The sequence below is a fragment of the Limulus polyphemus genome, unplaced genomic scaffold (genome assembly GCF_000517525.1).
Source record: "Limulus polyphemus unplaced genomic scaffold, Limulus_polyphemus-2.1.2 Scaffold50, whole genome shotgun sequence".
Lineage (NCBI taxonomy): Eukaryota > Metazoa > Arthropoda > Merostomata > Xiphosura > Limulidae > Limulus > Limulus polyphemus.
Window position 1 is genome coordinate 722,901 of NW_013665660.1, and position 22,037 is coordinate 744,937.

The window sequence follows — 22,037 nt, forward strand, 5'->3', positions numbered from 1 at the left end:
TGCGTCTTATATTCCGAAAAATATGGTAGTTACATAATACCAAGCAAAAACAAAAATAATGGATGTTATAAATTCCATATGAGGATAAAGATATGCAGTTCCAAGGCTTTTCTTACAAAAGTACACATGCCCATTTGAGGTGAAACTATCAATATGTGACTTTATGAAGTATGTACAAGCAATACCAAAAAATTGCTTTTCACATTTGACTCAACATATATTATTACCATAAATTTCACACTGATGTGACAAAGAAGAACCTCACTTGTAACAAAATATAAGGAATTGCACACTGCTACATTGGATTTGAATAAGTCTGTCTTCAGTGATGAAATCTTAAATACAAAAAAATAATTTGGTTAGATGGATGTTTGCCCATCTTGGTTGCACTTAGCTAAGCCAATTTTTTTCTCACAGTCAGCTCTAATAAAGCTATGGTCATATGATTAAAAATTTATGTTCCTGAAGGTATAAATGTTGAAAATGTTGTTTACAAGGAAGTTTTTGCAAACACCTTTTCCAATATTATGAACCATAAGACTGGTTCATAATAGCAATCATAAGGAATTGCACAAAACCCTAAAAGAATGTTCAGGCAAAATACATCTTAAACAGTAAGGATTCAGTTCAATCAACACTTTAAAACCTTTACTGTTGACTGTTAAGGCTGTACACATATAAAATTGCACAAAAAAGCATGCATGTTACACTTACAAGGAAAAGAAAATCCGCTCAAACAGCCATGTTTGTAATTCTTTTTAATATTCTCTTGCCAGTCTACAAAAAGGAATGGTATATTGCACCCAAACTTTTTGTACAATACTAAATAAGGTACTGTGAGGGTCGTAATGGTACTGAAAAGTTGATTTGTTTCTCCTATATTTTAAATAAGCTAAAAAACATCATAATTCTAGTATAAACGATGTTATCATTACTTCTTGAAGTTATCTTTCTTACAAACATCTAATGTTCCTTTAAAAAGCTTAAGTACAGGGTGAAACAGTAATTACCAGCCAATAATAGACGAACATTAGATGACTAACACGTAGATACTCAATGCTTTCTACACTATACAATCAGTGTCTTTAGCCAACCCCTATATTTTGTATGAAGTGAAGAAGCAAAAATAAAAACTAATACACATAATATTAAATTTTATTACACATGACTGTAGAACAATTACTTTAAAAGACACAAAGGTTTATTTAAAGCAATGTTTTAAACATATATGTTTTATTTGAAAAGGCTGCTTTTCTACTGGTAAAATTTTATACGCACTTAGTGGAGGTTGTGTCTCAGTCTAGGCATATACTTGCCCATTGATATACATTACATATAGAAAATTTAGTTTCACAGAAACTATAAATGCTCGCTATATTTTCAAAAAAATCTCCATGACAATCTTCTGCTGCAGCTTAACATTTTACATCTTGAACTAATGCGATCAAATAGTCAATAGCTACAGTAAATCATCAGTTTCAGTTGAACAGTTTCAGCTAGCTATGTTTATAATAACTACAATGTATAAAGTTAGTTACCATATCAAGTAATCGTTTGCCCATAGCTAAGTATATGCCAGTAAATAAGGTGAATAAAAATTGTGAATTTAAAAATCTGAAAATAGGGATCGTAAAAACAATAAGTAAACAAGACTGGAAATACTGTAGACGTTATTTACTCAAACTACAAATCCCTATTTTGACTCCACCAAATTTAATTCTAGGTAATAGCAAGGAGCCAAAATAAGGGTTTGTAGTTTGAATAAACAATTTCTACAATATCTCCAGCCTTGTTTGCTTACTTTTTTTTATGATCCTCATTTGCAGATTTTTAATTTCTCAATTTTTATTTATCTTGTGAATTTGAAAGTCCTTAGTTTTAGACTGTGGCTTGAAATATAACAACTTTATGTGTTTTGTTGAATTTTGACACGTTCTACTAGCAGAATAATAAAATTTGGGAAAACAGGTATCTGTCTATCCACTGCTTATGAATATAAAGATGAAAAAGAGAAAAAGAAATTATGAACATAGGTGTAAGTCCTACTAAGAGCAACTATTATGGACACACATTAATTTCTGCGTGTGTGTGTGTGTGAAATTTAACCAAAAAACTTTTCCTACTGGATAATTTTTAAACCAAAATGATGTAGGATCAAAATGATTTTTCAAAAGCCAATTTTCAGAATATTGTTTACATCGTTTTATACTTATAAAAAATATGTTAAATTTTTATATTTTATAGAAAATGCACATGCAATAAGCATGTTTGAACATGTTTTGATTTTATTTGAGTTTTGAATAGGTTTGCTGTGTAATTTTCTAAAATTTTATTTCAGATTCAATGTTTCAATTCTGAAAATTCTGTTAACAAGTGCAAAAACATGAATGAATAATTCTATCTTTTGAAAGATGCATGAGCACTCACAATATCATCATTGCTGGAGACAGTTTTTAAGTTTTAAACTTTTAAAAAGAGACAATTTTTATGGCCAAATATTAGATTTTGTGTGTTTATGTAAGAAAGCAAATTGAGTGATATAACACAACTCTACATATATTTTGTCATTTACTTGTTTTGTTGTTAAGCAAAAAGCTACACAAGCTATCTGTGATGTGCCCACAATGAGTACTGAAACCCAGTTTTTAGTATATTAAACCTTCAGACTTACTATTGAAAATTTTGGCAAATTTCAACATGTCCTACTAGTAGAACTATAACTCTTAAATTGTTCATTTAAAAATATCTTTCAATTTCACTTACAAATTAGAAACACACAAACTGGTACTACTTATTTATTTAACAAAGGCAGTTTAAAATTACATAAAACAATAAAACAAAGAAAATAATAAATTGCATTCACATCTTGTTTTAGAGCTTTCTGTTATTAAAAAAAGTCTAAGTACAATAATGGTGACCTAAAGAACAAATTATTCTAAATGTATAAACTAGAGCTAGTCAATTAACTTGCTTAGTGTTACATAACTAATTGAAATTATGATTAACTCAACTAATGTCACAAAAATAATAGGACTAGACATATTTTGTGTTTCAATTCTAATTGTTTTTGATTACTGAATTATCTATTAGCATTAATCACATCAATTAGTGTCACATAAAATTATCAACTAATCAAAATAATGATTAAATCAATTAATGACATGAAAATAATTAACTAATCAAAACTGGTGTTTTTGATTAATCAAACTATCCAAGTAATCAATATATTGCCATTATGATAGTTCATTATTATTTTCAATTATTTCAGGCTTGTTCAGTTTAACCCATTAGTGTCATAGCTAATGAAAATAAGCAACTAATCAAAATTGTTGTTTCTGATTATTACTATTTTTCTTTACCCCAAGTAATCAAAATACCATCATTGTGATCTATCAATATTTTTCAATTAAATCAAAGTTTGTGCAGCTCTAAGCCAGAATAGCAGTGATTAGGGCAGTTGCCCTTTGTTTCTAAAGTTACAGGTTTGATTCCTGTTGCTACCAATCATACTTGCCATTATATGTGTTTCTTTGTTTTTAATTATGGCAATGCTACTAAGTCTTATCTGTAATCATCCCAAATTTTGAATTTCTAGCCACAAAGAACAACTGGATGACAGCACCCACTAGCATAAAATAGAATTGTCCATCACATTATAATGCCTTACCAGCTTTGCCATAGACTAAAGAAGCTTATTAAGCTTCAGTTACATAACAATTTAACTATTAACCAGGGCTTGATTTGTTCACGTTTGCATCGTAATTTGCAATGCACTGCTGGCCTGTTGCTATACATATAATAATAACGATAGCAGTTACTGCAAATCTCACCATTTATTTTATGTGGGACCTAAGACTGTATGTTTCCTTGTAGATATAGATTTGCCACTTAGCCGTACACACTAGAAAGCTTCAAAGCTGGGACATACCATTTTAGACTCTAGCATATGCAAGCGGGGGAGTTGGGTTGATGGATGGTACACATAAACACAAGTCACAAAGTAGCAGGCTTAAGTAGTGAGATCTAGGTCTATATGAACTTATTCTTACTTCAGTGAAGTTCTATAGACATTAAACCTATTTTAAATGGATCTGAAAGATGGGAGTTCTATAATAGTATTCCAATGCAAACCCAACACATTTAACCACCTCTACAATGTGCCAGCCCCAGTGTGACAGTGTCACCTACATTTCTAGGTTACAAAGTCTAGATGTTTGAGATTTTTACGTATTAAAATATGACCGATATTTACACAATATGTTAATTAGTATAACAGTAAATGCAGTTTAGACATTTATTAGGCCTATATCATACTTAAGTCACGTATACTAGTTCTTGAAGCATCATGTATTCGTTTGGCAGTTGTATTTAATTATATATGCTATAGATCTGTAGACCAACTTATAGGTACATTGTGCTCATGAAACAGGTTCAGAAAAGCAGTCCCGCATAACGTTTGTCTAACATCATTGATGTGAATTGGCATGCCACAGAATGTTTTAAGAATTAGACATACTAGTAGATCTATAGGCCAGTGACCATGCAGAAACACTGGGCTGGAATGACACTGACAGTTACAGGTGTGCAAGCCTACAATAAACACTGTTAATAGGCTTATATTATTCAGCCCAGGCTTGGATTATTGTGAACATGTGTCCAGACGCACGGGGTCCTGCAGTCAATACAGTTCAAAACTGGTGTAATATTTTGGATAAAAAAAAAATGGCTGGATTATACAGAAAGTGGGGAATTGTTGATAGCATAACATATACACTGTGTAAGGAACATTTGGATAATATTAAGCATGTCAAAAGTTTCAGCGATGCCTATGTAGTGGAAATAATTGAACCAAAGAAAATGAAAAAAAAGATGCCTGAATAAAACACTGAGACTCAGAACAGCATGCTAGGGCAGCAGACTCTGCTTTTAAAATAAAGGCAACAAGGGAGCAAATTTATGCAGCAACAGCCATAAGAAAATCATTCAGCAGATGGGTAAGGATGCTTATGGAGACTGCCTACACCTTAGCTGTTCAAGAGATCCCATTTAAGAAGTTTCCAGCAATTGTAGCACTTGAGAGACACCATGGGGCACCAATAGGCCAGATGTACTGCACAGATATGAATTGTTCTGAACTCACAACGGTTATTGGGGAGGGACTGTGAAATGAAGTAGTTCATGTAAGCCATTATTTTTAATTCATATTGTGATTTTCATATTAATTAGGTTCCATTTAATTACAAGAATACCAACTAGGCCTAAGTAATTTGGATATATAGTTATTCATAAATTTATAGCTTAGGATCTAGCAAGTTCACCTAGGATTATCCAATTAACTTAGGAATTAGTTTCATGCGCAAAACTGAGTTAATTGACGAAACTATGACTAAATTCTTACTGTAACAGAAATAAAAGTTTACTATATATACATTATACGAATACTGTACATAGTACTGTCAGTATGTTAGAAAAAATACATTTAATGTAAATGTAGGAAAATTTTGTTTAAATATTTGTAAAGTATATTCATTATATATATATATATAATATACATGTATATCATAGGTGATTTAAATTGTTAATATTTAATAAGAATAACTTAGACTTTCAAAATATAAATTGAGCATTTTGAGTAGACCACGATTTATCACAGTCTGAAAATTGTCACAGTAAAATAGTGCAGGTGATGCTATACTTCATACATAGCTCTGAGCACTAAAACAATTCTTCTACACTGGATGCCACTTATTGTGATCACTTTGGGACACAGTTACATTGATGACAATAACCAAATGATAATGTTAAGCAAGGAAATAAAAATTTAGCAATTACAGTTATGTTTATTGATATTGGGTAGCAAAAATATTACCCAAAAGTTTGAAAGCTGGATTTTTCATTTACTGACATATTTAAAAACAGTTAAAGAAAGAAAAAACAATTAAAACAAGAATTAGAAAAAGTAATTTAAAGTTGACTGTCTACTATTTTTTGGAGCAATTCATTAATAAAACTTTCATATTGATAGTTTATAAAACTCGCCTGATCTGTGCTGTATGCTAAGTCACAAAATTTGAAGTGCTTCTCACATTTCAGCACTCATTGGGGGTTTATCAGATTTCTGGGTCTGTCCAAATAACAGTCTGACAGAACATTAGTACACCAAAGTTTTAATGCTGATTTAACTTGGTCATCTTTTCCACTGCACTTTCTCTTCCAGTTTAGGTTTTCATTCTGTTTTGTTCCCTTCTCAATGTTGCATTAATTTTTTTAAATTTTACACAAGAGGTTAGGAAATTTTTAATTGCACTGCTGCATTACATTGCCCCATTTTTGGTAACTTATTATAGTGTTCTAAAATGGCAACTTTTTCTTTAAGAGTTAGATCTTTATATTTCTTCCATTAGTAACGAGGGTTAACACAAATTGAAATTTCTAGGAGCACCATCTTTCACGAAGGAATGAAAACAACTGTACTGTAATTACAGAAAGGAAATGCAAGAGCATAGGGGATCATAATGACAACTTAGCCATGTCCTATTTTATGGTGAACCTTCCTCGGGTCACTTGACCTAGAGATGGTTAAGCTGATTAAAAGTAATGAAAAAAACAAAGTACTGATTACAATTAACAATGTTTTTCCTCTGTTTTTTTTATACGTTTGGTCAGGACTTACTAATTCTGATAATATTATATGAATGATAACATTATCCGTGATCACAATAAATGGCATCCAGTGTATATGTAAAATTGTAAAACAGTATTAAATTTTATTATTGCAGAACCTTACTTATGCAGAATACTTTTCCATACTTCTTGATGGAGTTACTGACACCAGTGTGACAGAGAAGGAAGTCCTCTCTGTGTTTTACATGATAAAGGATGAATATGCAAAGAATACTTTTATTGCCTTAAGACATTGAAACATGCTGATGCATTAGGGTTGAAAAACCCTTTAGTGACAACTTTTACTGAACTTGGTATTACTAATTTGCATAACAAAATAGTGGGTATGATGGCTGATGGTGCAAGTGTTAACCTAGGTCACAAAAGGGGTTTATCAGCCCTCTTGAAGAGTGATTACCCACAGTTAATATGTATACATTGTCTAAATCACAGACTGAAATTAGCAATAACAGTTTTAAAAGAGCATATATTGAGAAAAATATTACTGACACACTGTTAAATTTTTATACACTTTATTGTAGGATCCCCAAACATTTGCGTGACCTAAGGGAGTTGGCCAACATTATGGAGGAGTGTGTTCTGAACCTCCAAAAAGTTAATGGTACACGTTAGATTCAGTATAAATTAAAGGCATGTAATGCACTGATAAAAGGGTACAAAGTATTTGTTGTTCATTTAGGAAATATGTTAGGGAAGTCTGATGAGGGGGCAAAATAAAGAAAACCTTCTGAAAGACTCCAGTTGGAGAAGTTTGTGCTAAATCTCTTGAATTTTTATCAAATCATAACACCTTAACAAAGCTCTCTTTGAATTTGCAGCAAGATAGCACTGACTTCCTACATGCTATGGCACAACTATCTGTGCCGTACAATACACTCCAGGCCAAAGAGAGTGGCAGGGTTAGAAATTACAGATTTTATGAATGTAGTTTCAGAGTAGAAGGGCTGAATAGTTGATTGTGTGAGCCAATGATATGGTGACTTGAATGCACAAAAAACATTTGACCCATTTTTCTAACATCTAAATTAATAAACCATGAAGTATGGCCAAAAGCACAGGATGAACTTGAGCATTTTGGTAATGAGGAGCTGTACAACATTATGTAGCATTTGTCAGGCTTACTGGACAATAACAATGTAGATGTAAATGCATTGAAACTGAAGTTTGCAGTATACTGGTTTAATACTTTGAAACATCTGAATGGGCATGAAATTTGCTGTTATTCTCACAAGTCAGCATAAGAGTTTTCCAAACAGGTGTCATGTCATAGCTATTCTACCTGTCTTCCCTGTATAATGCCAGATTAAAAAGAGCATTTTCAACCATGGGCAGGGTCAAAACTGACTACATGTCATGTTTGAGTGAGGCTGTTTTTGAACACTGTGTTCAAATTTCATTAACTGTCCACCAATGGAAAATTTGCCTCTGTTGAAGCTGGTTGATAAATGGTTCCAATCCGAAAGGCAGCATAATACACAGCCATATAAAAAGCAAAAGTCAGAAGAAAATAACATGACACCAACAATGTCTGTTGTTGAAAACCATTCAGAATCTTCTGGTATTGTTGAAATTGACTGAAAATATGAAAGACAGTATTGTACTGTACACTAACTTACTAAACCTTCTTTACCTTAATCAATGATGTTCAATAATGTTTACATTAAATAAAAATACATAAAAAAGGGAATGTGTATATATTTCTTCTCAATTTTGTTTCATTTACTGTTGTTTAACTTGTTTTCACAAAGTTTTGATTGCGAATCACTGCTATGCAGTTGCAACAAACTGCTAATCATTTTAGCTCCTGGTTAGCAACATATGATGTAACACTGCTATGCACCTTTTCCAATCTAAATTGAACCCTGCTATTAGCAGAATACTATAGCTAGTACTACCACTACTGGTATAATTGCATGTGATGAGACATACACAAATCATAAATATGAAGGTGTGGCCTAGTGGTCATTGGTTACATAACTAGCTACAGAGATTATTGTTGCTCATGTTTACCTTGTTTGGATTACATAATAGTGTAGTTTAAATGCAATGTATTCCTTACATATTACAAGCTACAAACATAACCAGTGTTACTCAGGATAAGATTGCTTTAATCACAAAAACAAAAGCTATAGCTAGTTGTAATCATTATTTGCACAAAGATTTTTTGATTGCTAAATGAATTGCTCATTTAACTGTGTCAGTCAGATATTACTAGACTTGGACTAATAAAAGTATAATAATACATAACAATGTTAAGACTTTAACCAGTTTATACAAATAGGACTCCTTTTAATTGCTACCTCTTAATAAATAGGAAGTACTGAAAACATAAAAAAAATGTCTGTCATCACATGCCTCTTAACACTGCACAACTAGTAAACTATAAATTTTTTGATTTTTCTGATTTCTCAGCATGCCCACGTGTTTCTAGTTTTCTGCATCAACTTTTTACTTAAAAGCATATGACAATTTATACTTATAAAAGTTATTAATTAATCCTTAAGTTCTTTACACTGATGATGGAATTCTAAAGAAATTCTGAAAAACTGGTAATTAAAGATTTTTTTGGTATTACAGTGATTATATTTCTTATAAAATTTCAATTTCCACCTTATTATTTTAATCTCTGCAGAGGTTATCAACACACGTTTCTCTAACAAATAGTAAACCTTAAACTGTTTGTTTTTCTAGGATCAGTGAATTTTTCACTGATTTATATATTATCTATCATACAAAATTCTTTATTAATTTTATCATATGAAAGCTAAAAGAAATTTTAATGAAGCAACAGTTTATTTAGTTCTACTTGTCTTCTGAAACTGCAGGGAGAAACCTACAGAATGGTATTAACCATAATTTCAGAATGTTCAAGTTTTGTATTCTGTTGCATGTATGATACATTTTCATATATGTCAGTTTGGGATTATTTTGTTTGTTGTCAAGCAAAAAACTACCCAGACAAGCTAGCTGTGCTGTGTGCACTGCAGGTATCAAAATTGAATTTTTAGCACTATAAGCCCTCAGACTGATCCACTGGGGGCATTTAAGATCAAAAAGTAACTTAATCCTACATTTCTCCACCTGAAGATGCCTATCATATTAAGTAGAGTAGTTTGAAAATGTTTTATATCAACAACAAAATAAACAGAAAATAGGAAGGTTAGTCTCATGTGAGAATAATCAATTAATAAACTAGCAAATTCCACCAAACACCCAAGTCTAGAATAAGCTAAACAAGCAATCAAATCTACTCATAGGGTATAAATTCCTATGTTGTTATATGTGCCCCTAATCATTCACTATAAAACTTTGTAACAATGGACATTTATCTAAAAAAAAATGGTCTTCCAAAATTTTACCTAAAAGTGACATAATTTAGAGGTGTAACTCATTTTGATGCAAGACTTCCTATTCCTATCAACTATAACAAAAGTTCCAAAAACTCATTATCACAAAAATGTTTGCCACCCCAAACCCCCAGTGAAAGCAGATGAATGCTTTACGAGATCTTCATATCAATGGTAAGCTTATTTTAATATATAGAATGGTAACTTTGGATATGTTAAACCAGTTTTTGAGTGATATAAAATTAAAGAGGTTTCACTTATTTGCATTATTTAGTAAACTCTAATTTGCAGATAAAAAAAAAGAGAAGCTGAATTTATTTCCTGAAGAGAAGTTTGAAAGTAAAACAAGTGAGGAAGTGTGATTGATCTTTGATAATTACTTTCTTTGCCATATTAAATTGTGTTGTAGCTTTCCTTTCTAAGTCTTATTATTATTGGACTTTCTAGAGACTTTATGCATTTCCTTTTTGGCACTATTTTCTACTTCCTGTAGTTAGTTCTATATGTTGGTTAAGTGTCACAGATTAGTTAAAATGAGAGTAGTAGTAGTTTTAGATCACCTTCTAGCATATTGTTTTCTTTGTATTACATTTAACAGCATTATATTTTCATGAACAATTCAGGTATTTTTTAATTCATTATTCTGTACTTTCACAAACTAGTTTTTGGTTGTACTATGGATAAATTACTGCTAACTTCATACAATTTCAACAGTACCATATCATAAATTTGTCATGCTCAAATATGCCACCCTGCTTTAAAATTACACTGTGGAGTAGTTTAACTAGTTTTCACAGGTCAAAAGACAAGTTAGGAAGAAAAGAAGAAAAACAGGCGTGTCATAGTGATATTATATTTTTCAAAAATAATTCATTCTATGACAGTATTTCAAGCCAACCACTATTGTTTCTGTGTTCTCTAATCATACTCTATTATTTACTTATTGTTACTTTCATTAACAGTATTGGCTGGACTGTTTAATATAACAAATATTACTTTTATTATAGTTTGTTTTGCAGTGTTAGTTTAGTCAAATGTGTAAAGATCTGATAAGAAAAGAGGTGAATTACTATTTTGTTTGTAAAATACAAAGAAAACCTTATAACAACTAGTGAAATTAATTACGATACTAAAGGTATTTTTGTGTAACTCATGTTATTAGAGAAAGTTTTACCTATAAATTAATGACACTTTGACTCAAGATGATTAGGTTTTAGTAGAAATGCTAAAAATCACAATAAAAGAAATGTTTACTCTATGTTATACCTATCCACAAGCTTTTTGAACAATAAAAAAATAAGGATTTTTTTTCATGCAAACCTCTTCAGTAATCCATTCTGCAAGTTGGGAAAATCTAAAGTTTTCATCACATACAAGAATTTATTGACTTTGAAGTATTTCTTGCAATCCAATCTCCTCCAAATTTATTAACTAACAAAAAAAGAATTTTCATTCTATAACACGACATAATAGATGTAATTAGGTATTATTTGTTAGTTTAAGCATTTAGAACTTCATAGGTTCCTAGTTTTTCTCAGCACACAGAGTGATTCTTGCATATGAAATAAATTTCATCAAATATTCTCAAAGTTCACAATCTGCATCAATGAAACTGAAACTGTTTAGGATACTCATCAGTTTCTAGAATGCATTAGTTTTCTTAGTGCTGGCCTACATAATGCATTCTAAATGTACTTACCAGTGTTCACATTTTACACTTACAATCAATGTCTATGACATACTAAAGAAATAAAGAGAGCTGAGTACATTATATTAAAATGATTTTGAATATGCAGATCAGCTAGTCACATGACATAACCACAAGAGATATAAAGTTGAGACAGAACGGTATGTGTCAGAACAACATTTTTGTAGTGTGATTCCATCAAAAATTGATAATGTTTTGGAAAGGTATGTAAAAGTCCCATTTAATGCAAAATACTCATGCATTCAGATCATAAAGATGTGTTCAGTTTGGGAATTTTGAATTTGCAAGACAGGAATATCTCTTTTAATTAATGGCAATAGAAAACAAAGGAATATGGATCAACTTAGGAATCCAGAACCATTAAAAAAAAAAAATCTGCAGCAAGTCACATGTTAGCCATGGTGTGTTGTCTAGTAACAAAGGATAATCTACGAACACAGACATTGAGTGTCAAAAGTTATCCACTTGTCCTAGGAAAGAATATGCAATATAATCAAGAAGGATCTCAGTCTGGCAAAGCAACACAAGTCATGTGTACACAAATTGCTTCCATAACATATCTGTTCAACAATCACATACCTCAATCATCTGGAAAATGAAACAAGTACTCATGAAGACATACTGGTCAAGTTGCCGGATGTACTGACTATACACTTATGTGTGATCAAACTGTTAAAACTGGCACTGGAAAACTGCCATCCTTTTACATTAGATGGATTAAGGAAAGCAATAGGAAAGAGTGGTATGCTTTGGATATGACAGCCTTACAACAGAGCCTTTTGCTAAAAAAAATACACTGCAGAGCTATTTCCGTGATGAGCAATAATCATATAGAGCATAAATGGACATGACAACATGGACTGTAGAGACATGGTGAAGTACCAAAATCATTTTAATGAAACATACTCAACTTTGTACTTAAAAGTAAGAGATTTCTTCCTGTATTATCCTCACTCATTCTTCCTTACATACAGTTCTAATACCGAAGAAATATTCTTGCAAAGAAGAGAGTACTTAAAAGCTTTCATTTGCTAATTTAAGAAATTAATGGAGTCAAAAATGCTTGAAATTGAAATTTTTGATTAACTTCACAATGTGAAACCAAATTCAAGCAACTTTAAGAAATGTTTGAAAGATTAAAAATTGGCTATTTAGTAAATTTTGTTAACTAAAAGCAAATATGGGGCCCTTTTAATTACTCTCTATGTTTCACATCAATTCAAAGGACTTCTTCAAATCACCCTTGAGGCTTTTGGCTTCATTGGAGTATGGGACAAGGGCTGCAGTCATCATTTTCCAGCCACCCTGAGATAAGAGGAATGGGAGATGATTTCAGCTATTGGAAATATTATTCTCTCTAATTTTATGCTTGAATTTAAATGCCCCAAGCCAGTTTTATATGTATATATAACTAAATTATGTGAAACTACATCACAAAATCAAAAATGCAATTTCTCTATGTAAACTATGCTGGTCGGTTCTGCCAAAAACTGAGAATCACACTAATTACAATTTTTTTTTTTTACAATTTCATAACCTGAAATATTTAAATCATATCTAAAAATTTACCAAGACTGACATCAAACAAATATTTCAATTTAAGTTCAGAATTCCTCTTTTTAGAAAAGTATGTTTACATTTTAATCCTGGTGTCTAGAATTAACGTTTCCTGGTTTGTTTATTTTTTCTGGTAGACCAAAATTATGTTCTAATGATACTGAAAAAAGAAGTGTGAATAAACTGTCTTCAATATAGGTTTGGTATTAAATGATGTTGTTCCATCAGTAACTTATATGAGAATTCAAAACAACTTTTCCAAAAACCATTTTACACAAAACATATCTGAGTAGGTTGCAAATACAAAATAGTTAAGTTTACAAAAAAACACATCTCTTTAACTTTTGTTGAAATTAATTTCTTGAAATTAAAATGGTGTGTTATTTTAATAAAACTGAATCAACACTAGATATAGTGTACACACAGTTTTGAAATATCTGAATTGTTAATTCATCATGAATGTGTACTGCATGTAAGCAACTAATAAACTAATAATGGGTAAGTTTTTGTAGTTTGCAAAAATAATTTTGTAATAAAGCTGCTTCAGAAAATTACAAAATTATTTTAGTGGAGGAATTTAACATTATTCAATTAACAATTTCTAACAAAATTTTGTTTCTGTAAAGCAAATCTCTGTTTTAGTGTATAAATACCAGTAAAATCTTTGCCAGTATTGCAATGTTTTGACACAAACAGAATGAATAAATGAATGATTTAATATCGTAGCTGCATGAAAGCATACAATGTATTTCAAATAAAGATTTAACTCTATGCTCACTAGTGTGTGTATGTATTGCAATGCCAGATCAGATTCAGAAAACTTCATACATAAAAATATATGGCTAGAAAATTGGAAGGACTGCCATTATATATATCATAATTTGCTTTATGGATTGTTTTTTTTTTCTATCAAAAGTGAAATGAAGTTAAACCAGTATCGAAATGACAACATAAAGTTTCAAAAAATTCTGTCTGATCTCTCCTGTCAAATTACCTACAAAATTAAATTATAATTGTAATGTTGATATTTAAAAGTTTTTTATGTACATTTTATTAACACTTGTTTTGGATAAAGTAATTTTTAAAAAACTTATTTTAGCTTCCTTTCTGTTGTAATGTTTACTGATATTGTAAATTTCCACCTTCACAAAAACAACTTATCAATGTATGAAACAAAGCCAAGTTAACATACATTTTGTACAAGATTTGTTCATTTTCAGCTCAAATAGTTTGAAAACTGCATTTTTTTTAAGTTAATGATGAGAAATACTGTAAAATTTAACTTTCTATATGTTATTGATACTTGAAACCATCGGTACTTGGTGAAACTCCATAATTACAGGATTGAGGAAAAACAAGACAAAGGATGCCTTCAATGTCAAAACCATGGTCGTGAATAAATGATGTATTTGTAAAACATACAACTATCTTCTTTTTTTCCTCAATCCTGTTTCTATATGTTTTTTTTTGGAACTTCAAGTTTCTCAACCTAACAAATCATAGATACATCATCTGGTACTTTTTTTGTCTCACAGTCAATTTGTCTTGGAGCTTCCTTCCATTCTTACGTAGACTGTAAATTTTCAAAGTTTCACTTAGTTCACCTTGAAACTAAGCAAATGCTCAAGTGATGAAATAACTTAAGTTACTAATGGTTTTGTATTGTTTGTATAGCAAGAAATTAACTAAATGGGTTTCTCTGCACATTTGTTTATTTTATTGAAGTAACTGCATTAGCAGACAATTTCTGTATACAGGAGTTCCTCCTGTTATAATTTGAGACAAGAAGTGATATGTAGATTCTATGATGTCCCTTAAGTGCAAGTAGAGGCCACATAGTGGTTTCTTACTGAAGCATAACTTATAAAACAATGTCAAGAGTAAGTTCTATTTAAGTAAGATAGAGTAATGTATATACTATCTCTTTACATTAGTTTTAACATTTTGAAAAACTGACTCCAACTATTTCTTTCAATAATGTTGACTAGTGCATGACATCATTAGCCTTATATAGTATTGTTGCCATATAAGGAAGTACAGAAAATGGCTTTTAGGTCAATGGTCATGGTTGTAATGTGTAATGATGTAGTCAGCATATGTTACAAAGCAGTTTTATTTCATTATAAATCATAAACTGATCAAAGAAATAAAATTTACATTTTAAGGGCCTTATAGTTATTATACTTTACGTTTAAAGTATTTGTGTTTTAGGTGGAGTACTGTTTATGATATATTAACTTTTATTAATGCTGGGTCAGAAGTGGTACGCTTTTTCCCCACTGGCATAAAATGAGTTAAATATTATAAAATTTTTAAAGAACAGGTAGTAAAATGCTAATTATTTACTGTATCATGTACACCAATGCTTACTGGTAATGTATGTCTAAGCAAAGGGTGTGATAACTGTTGTAGTTCAGATCACTGAATGTAGGTTTAGTTTTAATTGCAATTAGCATTCCAGTAGTTGAGAGAAAGACAAGTTATTTACTGCTCACTGCCCACCTGTTGTGAGACTGTTCTAAGTACATGTACATGAATCCATCTCAAGCACGTGGTAATGGCTGGATTGAAGGAGTTGGTACCTTAATGTATCTAATGAAAAAGAGAAAATTATAATAATACAGCAGTATATAATTTCTAAAACTGTTTCATTTTAAATATTTATATTCATTAAAAGCGATATCTAGCTGTTGCTAACATAGAACACAGATACAGCATACTAAAATACGACAATCCAATACACGCATCACACCTGCTTAAGTCTATCATGCCTGAGTGTGTCAATTCAACTCGTATGTTTAATGGTTTTTTATAATGCATTGAAACTTTCTATATGTAGCTTTTGCAAGTAAAATATCCTATTTTTATGAACTGTTTATATTTCACTATGATATGATGTTTCTAAGAAATAATTAAAAATGCTCATCTTAGCAGTAGATATCATTAACTAATGTGTCCGTACATTCTTATTTTATAAAACTGTAAATTTTATCTGTTTTAATTTCAAAACCCTTGCATGCTATTTCAGTTTTTATGATCAATGGTTTGCCAAACCAAAAGTTTAAATTGTTAATCAGATAATTTCATTTAATATACATAATAAGTTTTAAATCCATTTTATATTAATTCATATATATACACTAAGGCCCCCACTACAATATGGTTTGCTATAGCACAGAACTCAGTATAATGCAAATCCATCTTAGACCCAAAATTTTTCATTTATGTTATCCTTTCAGAACGTATTTCCAGTTTTTTTATGATGTTTTGAACATTGTTGAAGTATAAAAGCTTCACATAAGACAAACTTATCCCAGAAAATATTCAATGTCACTCAATGAGCAACTCAATAAAATGAAACTCTCTCAAACATTCTCATTTCAGAATTTAAATAAATATGATATTTCATATTCAAAAAACTGTGTTCTGTATTAACTTTTGTATTATCAGTTATGCTTCAACTGTTATTTTAATATCAAATTTTTGACAATAAAACACATAGATTTAGAACCAGCCACTGAGATGGCAGTTTCTTGACTAATTAAGGGGCTTATCCAATAATATTGGCTTGATGCTTTTGAAAGGACCTCATTATAACATGGACTCACAATATGGACTCCGTGGACTGCTTTATAGCAGGGCCTTATTGTATTTATATTACATTTCTTTTAAGCAATTTTCTTTTCCCAATTTGAGCAATTACAATAAGGTTTAATGTAAACAGAGTGACCATGTCAGTCAAATGTAACTTAATACATTTAAGTGAGGAATAACTTAATTAAGCCTATCTCATCTTTTTCTAAGAAAAATAATTCTTTTCCTATAATACTGTAATATCATAACTCAAATGAAGTATTGAATTTTAAAGCAACTTTTTCGTAAACTTTAAAAAAAACATCAGGAACTTGATCATAAACATATTTTTTTCTAGCAACATATCACTAATTTCAGCTTTTATCACTTTGTTCCAATCTCTGTGCACATCTCTGATGAACTGAAAGACATACATTGTCTTTCATTATGTATTCATATGACTAACCCATAACTTCTCAAAGCAAAGATACAGGCAATTACATTGCATCATAATTACCTACATTGTGAAACAATGACCATAATCACTAAAACTACACTTGTATTCAAGCTACAAGGTCAAATAAGCACTATTTGGTTCAAAATTATTTTGACAGTCTTACTAAGGAGCTATGAATGTCATATACTGAGAAAAAAATTCACAAACTTTACAAACACTAATGATTTTGCGATTAAAAAGCAATGTTTTGTCAGTTGGGTACCCTCACTAGTATTGAATAAATTCAACTGTAAAATATTTTTTGTGTGTGTGGAAGAGTGTGTGTAAGTTAGCTTCATATAATTTTTAATTCAATGGTACAATTTTTCCCTCGAGGAGGATTGCAACCATCCAGGCATGATAGAATTAATACTGTTGCAAAATCATTGGCACTATTATTTTCACCCACTGAAGTGCTTCTTTTCCTTAACAAAACTACTTGTAGATTATTAAAAAAAAAGGGTAAGTTCTAATGCAATGTACAATTGTTTCCTTTCTGATGTTCCACAATTTTTTTTTTTTGCAGAAGATCCCAAGCAGCCATTAATGATTTTTTCTTAAAAGAGCAGAATATCTGAAGGCACACGAAAATCACTCGGTGGTCTCATCATGTTCATAAGTGCAGCAATGTGAATTAATTTTTGTTTTTCTAAACCAGATGATAAAATTTTTGTTTTTATATAAGACAACTAGTACCTTGTCTTACAGTGATAAAATGATTTATATTTCAGTGGAAACTAGTAACCTGTCCTGTAAAAAGCATTACAAGATTTCATCTAGGTAAACTGAGTAGGGTTCTTTTTCCTCAAATGTTAACTACTGAGAAAATTAAACACATAACAAAAATCAAAATATTAAGAATGATCCATTTTTTCTTCTAACTTCTCTGATAAAATGAAAAATTAAGAATAATGATGTATTACAACAAGCTGTTTTTTTATTTTTTTTGGCAGGGGTAGGTACACTAAAATAGTAACAAAAAAAAAAACAACAGGATAGGGTTTACTATTGTGAGAAACATATTTAGCACTATTTGTTCTTTAAGCTACAGACGTCTGTTGTCAAATAATCATCCATACTTATCACTCATTATCATCATGATACGTTGCAGGTATGTTAATCACCACTGATTACTTACCTTTTGAGCAATCTTCTCTTTCTAGGCCTAAGTCACTATTACAAGTCCAATTATGATGTTATAACTCAAAAGTTAGTCATATGATGACAACTGACATTGAGGTTAGTCCTGTAAAATATGTTCATTGTTCATTTGTACCTTTCAGAAAGATGTGTATTGTATTATAAACATATGACACCCAAGTATGCTGAGCTGCAACATATAAATACTTAACTGGGTATATAAAAAGAAGAAAGCAAAGGGAGTAGGGCAGTTGTCCATGTAATACTGTATAGGCTATACTATGTAATTTAAAGGTGCTTGTTATTAGTAGCTAACAAATTGAATACATTTCTTTGTGAAGTGTACTATAAAACAACGTTTTTGCCATTCAACATGCATATGTTATTTATCCAGTCCACACAAATTGTGTCTTGTGTTTTGTATAAGGTTTAAATAAACAATTCCCAGCCATCTACACTTTTTATTATATTGAGCTAGTTGAGATTAATATTGATGTCTTAGTGCCAAACGTACTTGGGAACTGTCACACTACAGATAAACCAAAAGAGCTTATTGGAAGAGCTTATTGCAAACTGTAGATTGTGTTGTATTGTTTAAATGTCTAATGTAACAGTATTACACAAAAAAGTTTATTATAAGCCTCATCGCAGCATTTGTACAGTGAACAATAATAATTTCTATTTTTGTAGGTTAATATGATGGTTGCACAAATGGAGAAACATTATTCTACAAATCAGAAATGACTCTCAGCTACCTGAAATAGACAAATTTATAAATAAATTGACATTCCGTACAATACTTTACCACCAAGTGATTGAAATTTATCACTTGTAAAAATTGTGTTTCTTAAGTCTTCACATTTTTTGTAACACTGAACTAACCTTTAGAGAAATATTCAATTAAATCACTTTAACATAGGCAGGTTGAAACACACTTTCCAAAGATGTTACAATCTCACACTGATCCAACCTGTACAATGAAGTGGTTCAGGTCTAAGAGAGGTCTGTATACAAGATACAAAGCAGGAAAAAATTATGAGAAAAGTAAGATAATGGAGAGCCTAGTGTAAAATTTCAGTACAGACACAGTCTTCAAAATAAATTACCTGCCCATCAAAAAGCCATGTACAAGAAATGTACCAGAAGGAATTTCTTGCTTTTATTAAATCAAATTTTGTTTTAAAATATTTTAAATAAAACATATAAACATAAGTTAATATATTACACACCTTATAAAATTATACTTCTGATGTATTAGACACAGATGAGTAGTAAAAAAATAAACACGGTAAAAAGAAAATCATCTTTTTTCTGGTACCTGATACAATACCATTGCTTCCATTACACTGCTTGTACATAATTACAGTAGAAGTTTTTGTTTGTATTTTAATACACATACAATTACTTTCCTTTTGCAAAAGCACAATTGTTTTCCATTTTCCCTTGATTCATTTTCACAAGGTTTTTACAAATATATATATATATATATTTAATGCTCGTAAAAAGATGTCTAGGGTACATTGATGTGTGGTTTGTGATATGTACCTTTTTAATATTAATAATTACTATGGTTGGCAAGATACAAGTTAAACTGAATGAAACCAGCAAATATTTCAGGGATAGACATCATTTAATACAAAACAAATCCTTCTTAACTTCAAACACTTCCTTTAGTATTCATAAGATGAAAATTCACTGATAAAAGTATTATCATACCTTCCTTTTATATGGAGCTTCCAAGAGAGCTTCAATATCAAAATCATCAGCCATCTTTTACCCTTAAAAAAAAAATAATAATAATTTAGATCTCACAATTTAAAAGTTGAATATTGACTATTTACTTCTTTCAAAACAACAAGAATGTTGAAACTTATATTTCTGTTAGTGGAAAACTTATTAACCCTTATGGGTATTACAAAAGACAAAGATTAGTTTGATGCTGCTTTACCAAAAGTGAAATTTAATTCAAAATGCAATTTAAAATAATAAAACTTGTTCTATTCATCACTGCATGTAACATATTGACAACATGAAACCATTTATTTCTTCAAAGCTATCCTTAAACAACCATAAGTTACACAAAATCATTGATTCCTCTCTTAAACTCTTGTAAAGTACTGGCCTCCACTACTAATTCATTCTGTAAGCCAACCACACCGTCTTATCTGTAAAATAGCCTGTCTTCTCCAAATTTTAAACTTGTGGGTCCTGTAATTTTGTTCTCTTTCCAGACTAAAGTAAAAAGAAATCAGAGGCTTTGATCTTATCAACTCCCTAAATAATTTTGTACACTTCAGTATGAACACCTCATACCCTTCTATTCTCAAGACCAAAAAACTTAATAGTTGGGTTGCCGACCTCAAAAGAGCATAGAGTGGGTACACAGTTGTTTTTTTTTTGGTTGTGATGGCTTCTCCTTCATTTTCTGATCAAGATTCTAATGCATGCCAAGTTAGTATGCTTGAGAATATTTATATTGCTAAAAATTTGTTTTAAATTCCAATATAGCAGAATAGAAACACCACATTTAGTGGTGCTATCAGGAGTAGATCTGGGCAATTAAGTTCATTACCTATGAGCCACAATTACATTAACCCTTTCGAGACGAGTCACAGGTGAAAGGCCATGTCATCGTGTTTGTTGACTCGCATTCAAAATTTTATTGAAATAATATTTCATAAATTTATGTCAATAAGTTTGGTATCAATCTGTAGATTATAATTCAAATTTTTGTACCATACATTACTCAATTTCTTAATTTAAAAGTAAATAATAAAAAAACACAGATAAACATAAATTTTTGTGTGTCACATAGTATGTTGAATGCAGCACTGGTTCAAATTAGATGTTTGTGAAGTCAAAATACTAAGTCTATAGTTTTGTATGAATTAGAAACTCAAATTACCTATATTTACAAGCTAGAATATAAGATAAGAGCCTCTTGTCTTTTCAATTTGCTAAGATATTGCTCGCGTAATAAATCAAACACAGTGGCACCCCACCCACCTTTTTCCATTTTTGGAAACACTCTCTTATATACACTTACTTCTATATATGACATGAATAACCAATTGGAAGCTCAGAATGTCCCCCTAGTGGCTTTCTCAGCCATTTTAAATTGTTAGAACACCATTTCTTTCTTTTTGAATCAAGATTTCAAGGAGGTAGGGTGTGTCTTTAGTCTGCTCAAAATTTCATATCTTTTTTAGACTAAAATACATCTTAATTACTAAGCTTACTATAGTGGAATTCTATGGTATCAATGTAGTAATTTATGATTTTTTAGTTATTCAAATGTATATATAAAACATAGAAAAATATTTTGTTGCATTTCCTCCACATGCAAAATTTTTAGAGGCTTAGCAACCTACATCAAGCAACAACCGAATACAAAGGTCATAACTAGAAGAGATAATTGTTTGCTTTAATTCTTTATTTACTGTTCTATGTTTTAAGAAGAACAAGTTTTAAGAACTTATTTCAAAATAGCAATAATCTATATACATATATAATGTATAACTGAAATTTGACT

General features: G+C 30.5%; 1 protein-coding gene across 4 annotated transcripts in view; it reads right to left on the minus strand.

The window, feature by feature from the left end:
- Positions 1 to 22,037, minus strand: part of LOC106463113 (RNA-binding protein 39-like) — an 80,722-nt gene that overhangs the window by 41,268 nt on the left and 17,417 nt on the right. For 2 of the 4 annotated variants that reach the window (XM_013923087.2, XM_022390674.1), the window contains exon 2: positions 20,222 to 20,283. In XM_013923087.2, coding sequence (XP_013778541.1) covers positions 20,222 to 20,275 — 54 coding nt within the window. In that variant the 5' untranslated portion in view covers positions 20,276 to 20,283. Of the gene's footprint in view, positions 1 to 12,980; positions 13,045 to 15,798; positions 15,889 to 19,387; positions 19,510 to 20,221; positions 20,284 to 22,037 lie in introns of all 4 variants that reach the window. The other 2 variants (XM_022390678.1, XM_022390682.1) reach the window with 2 other exon arrangements.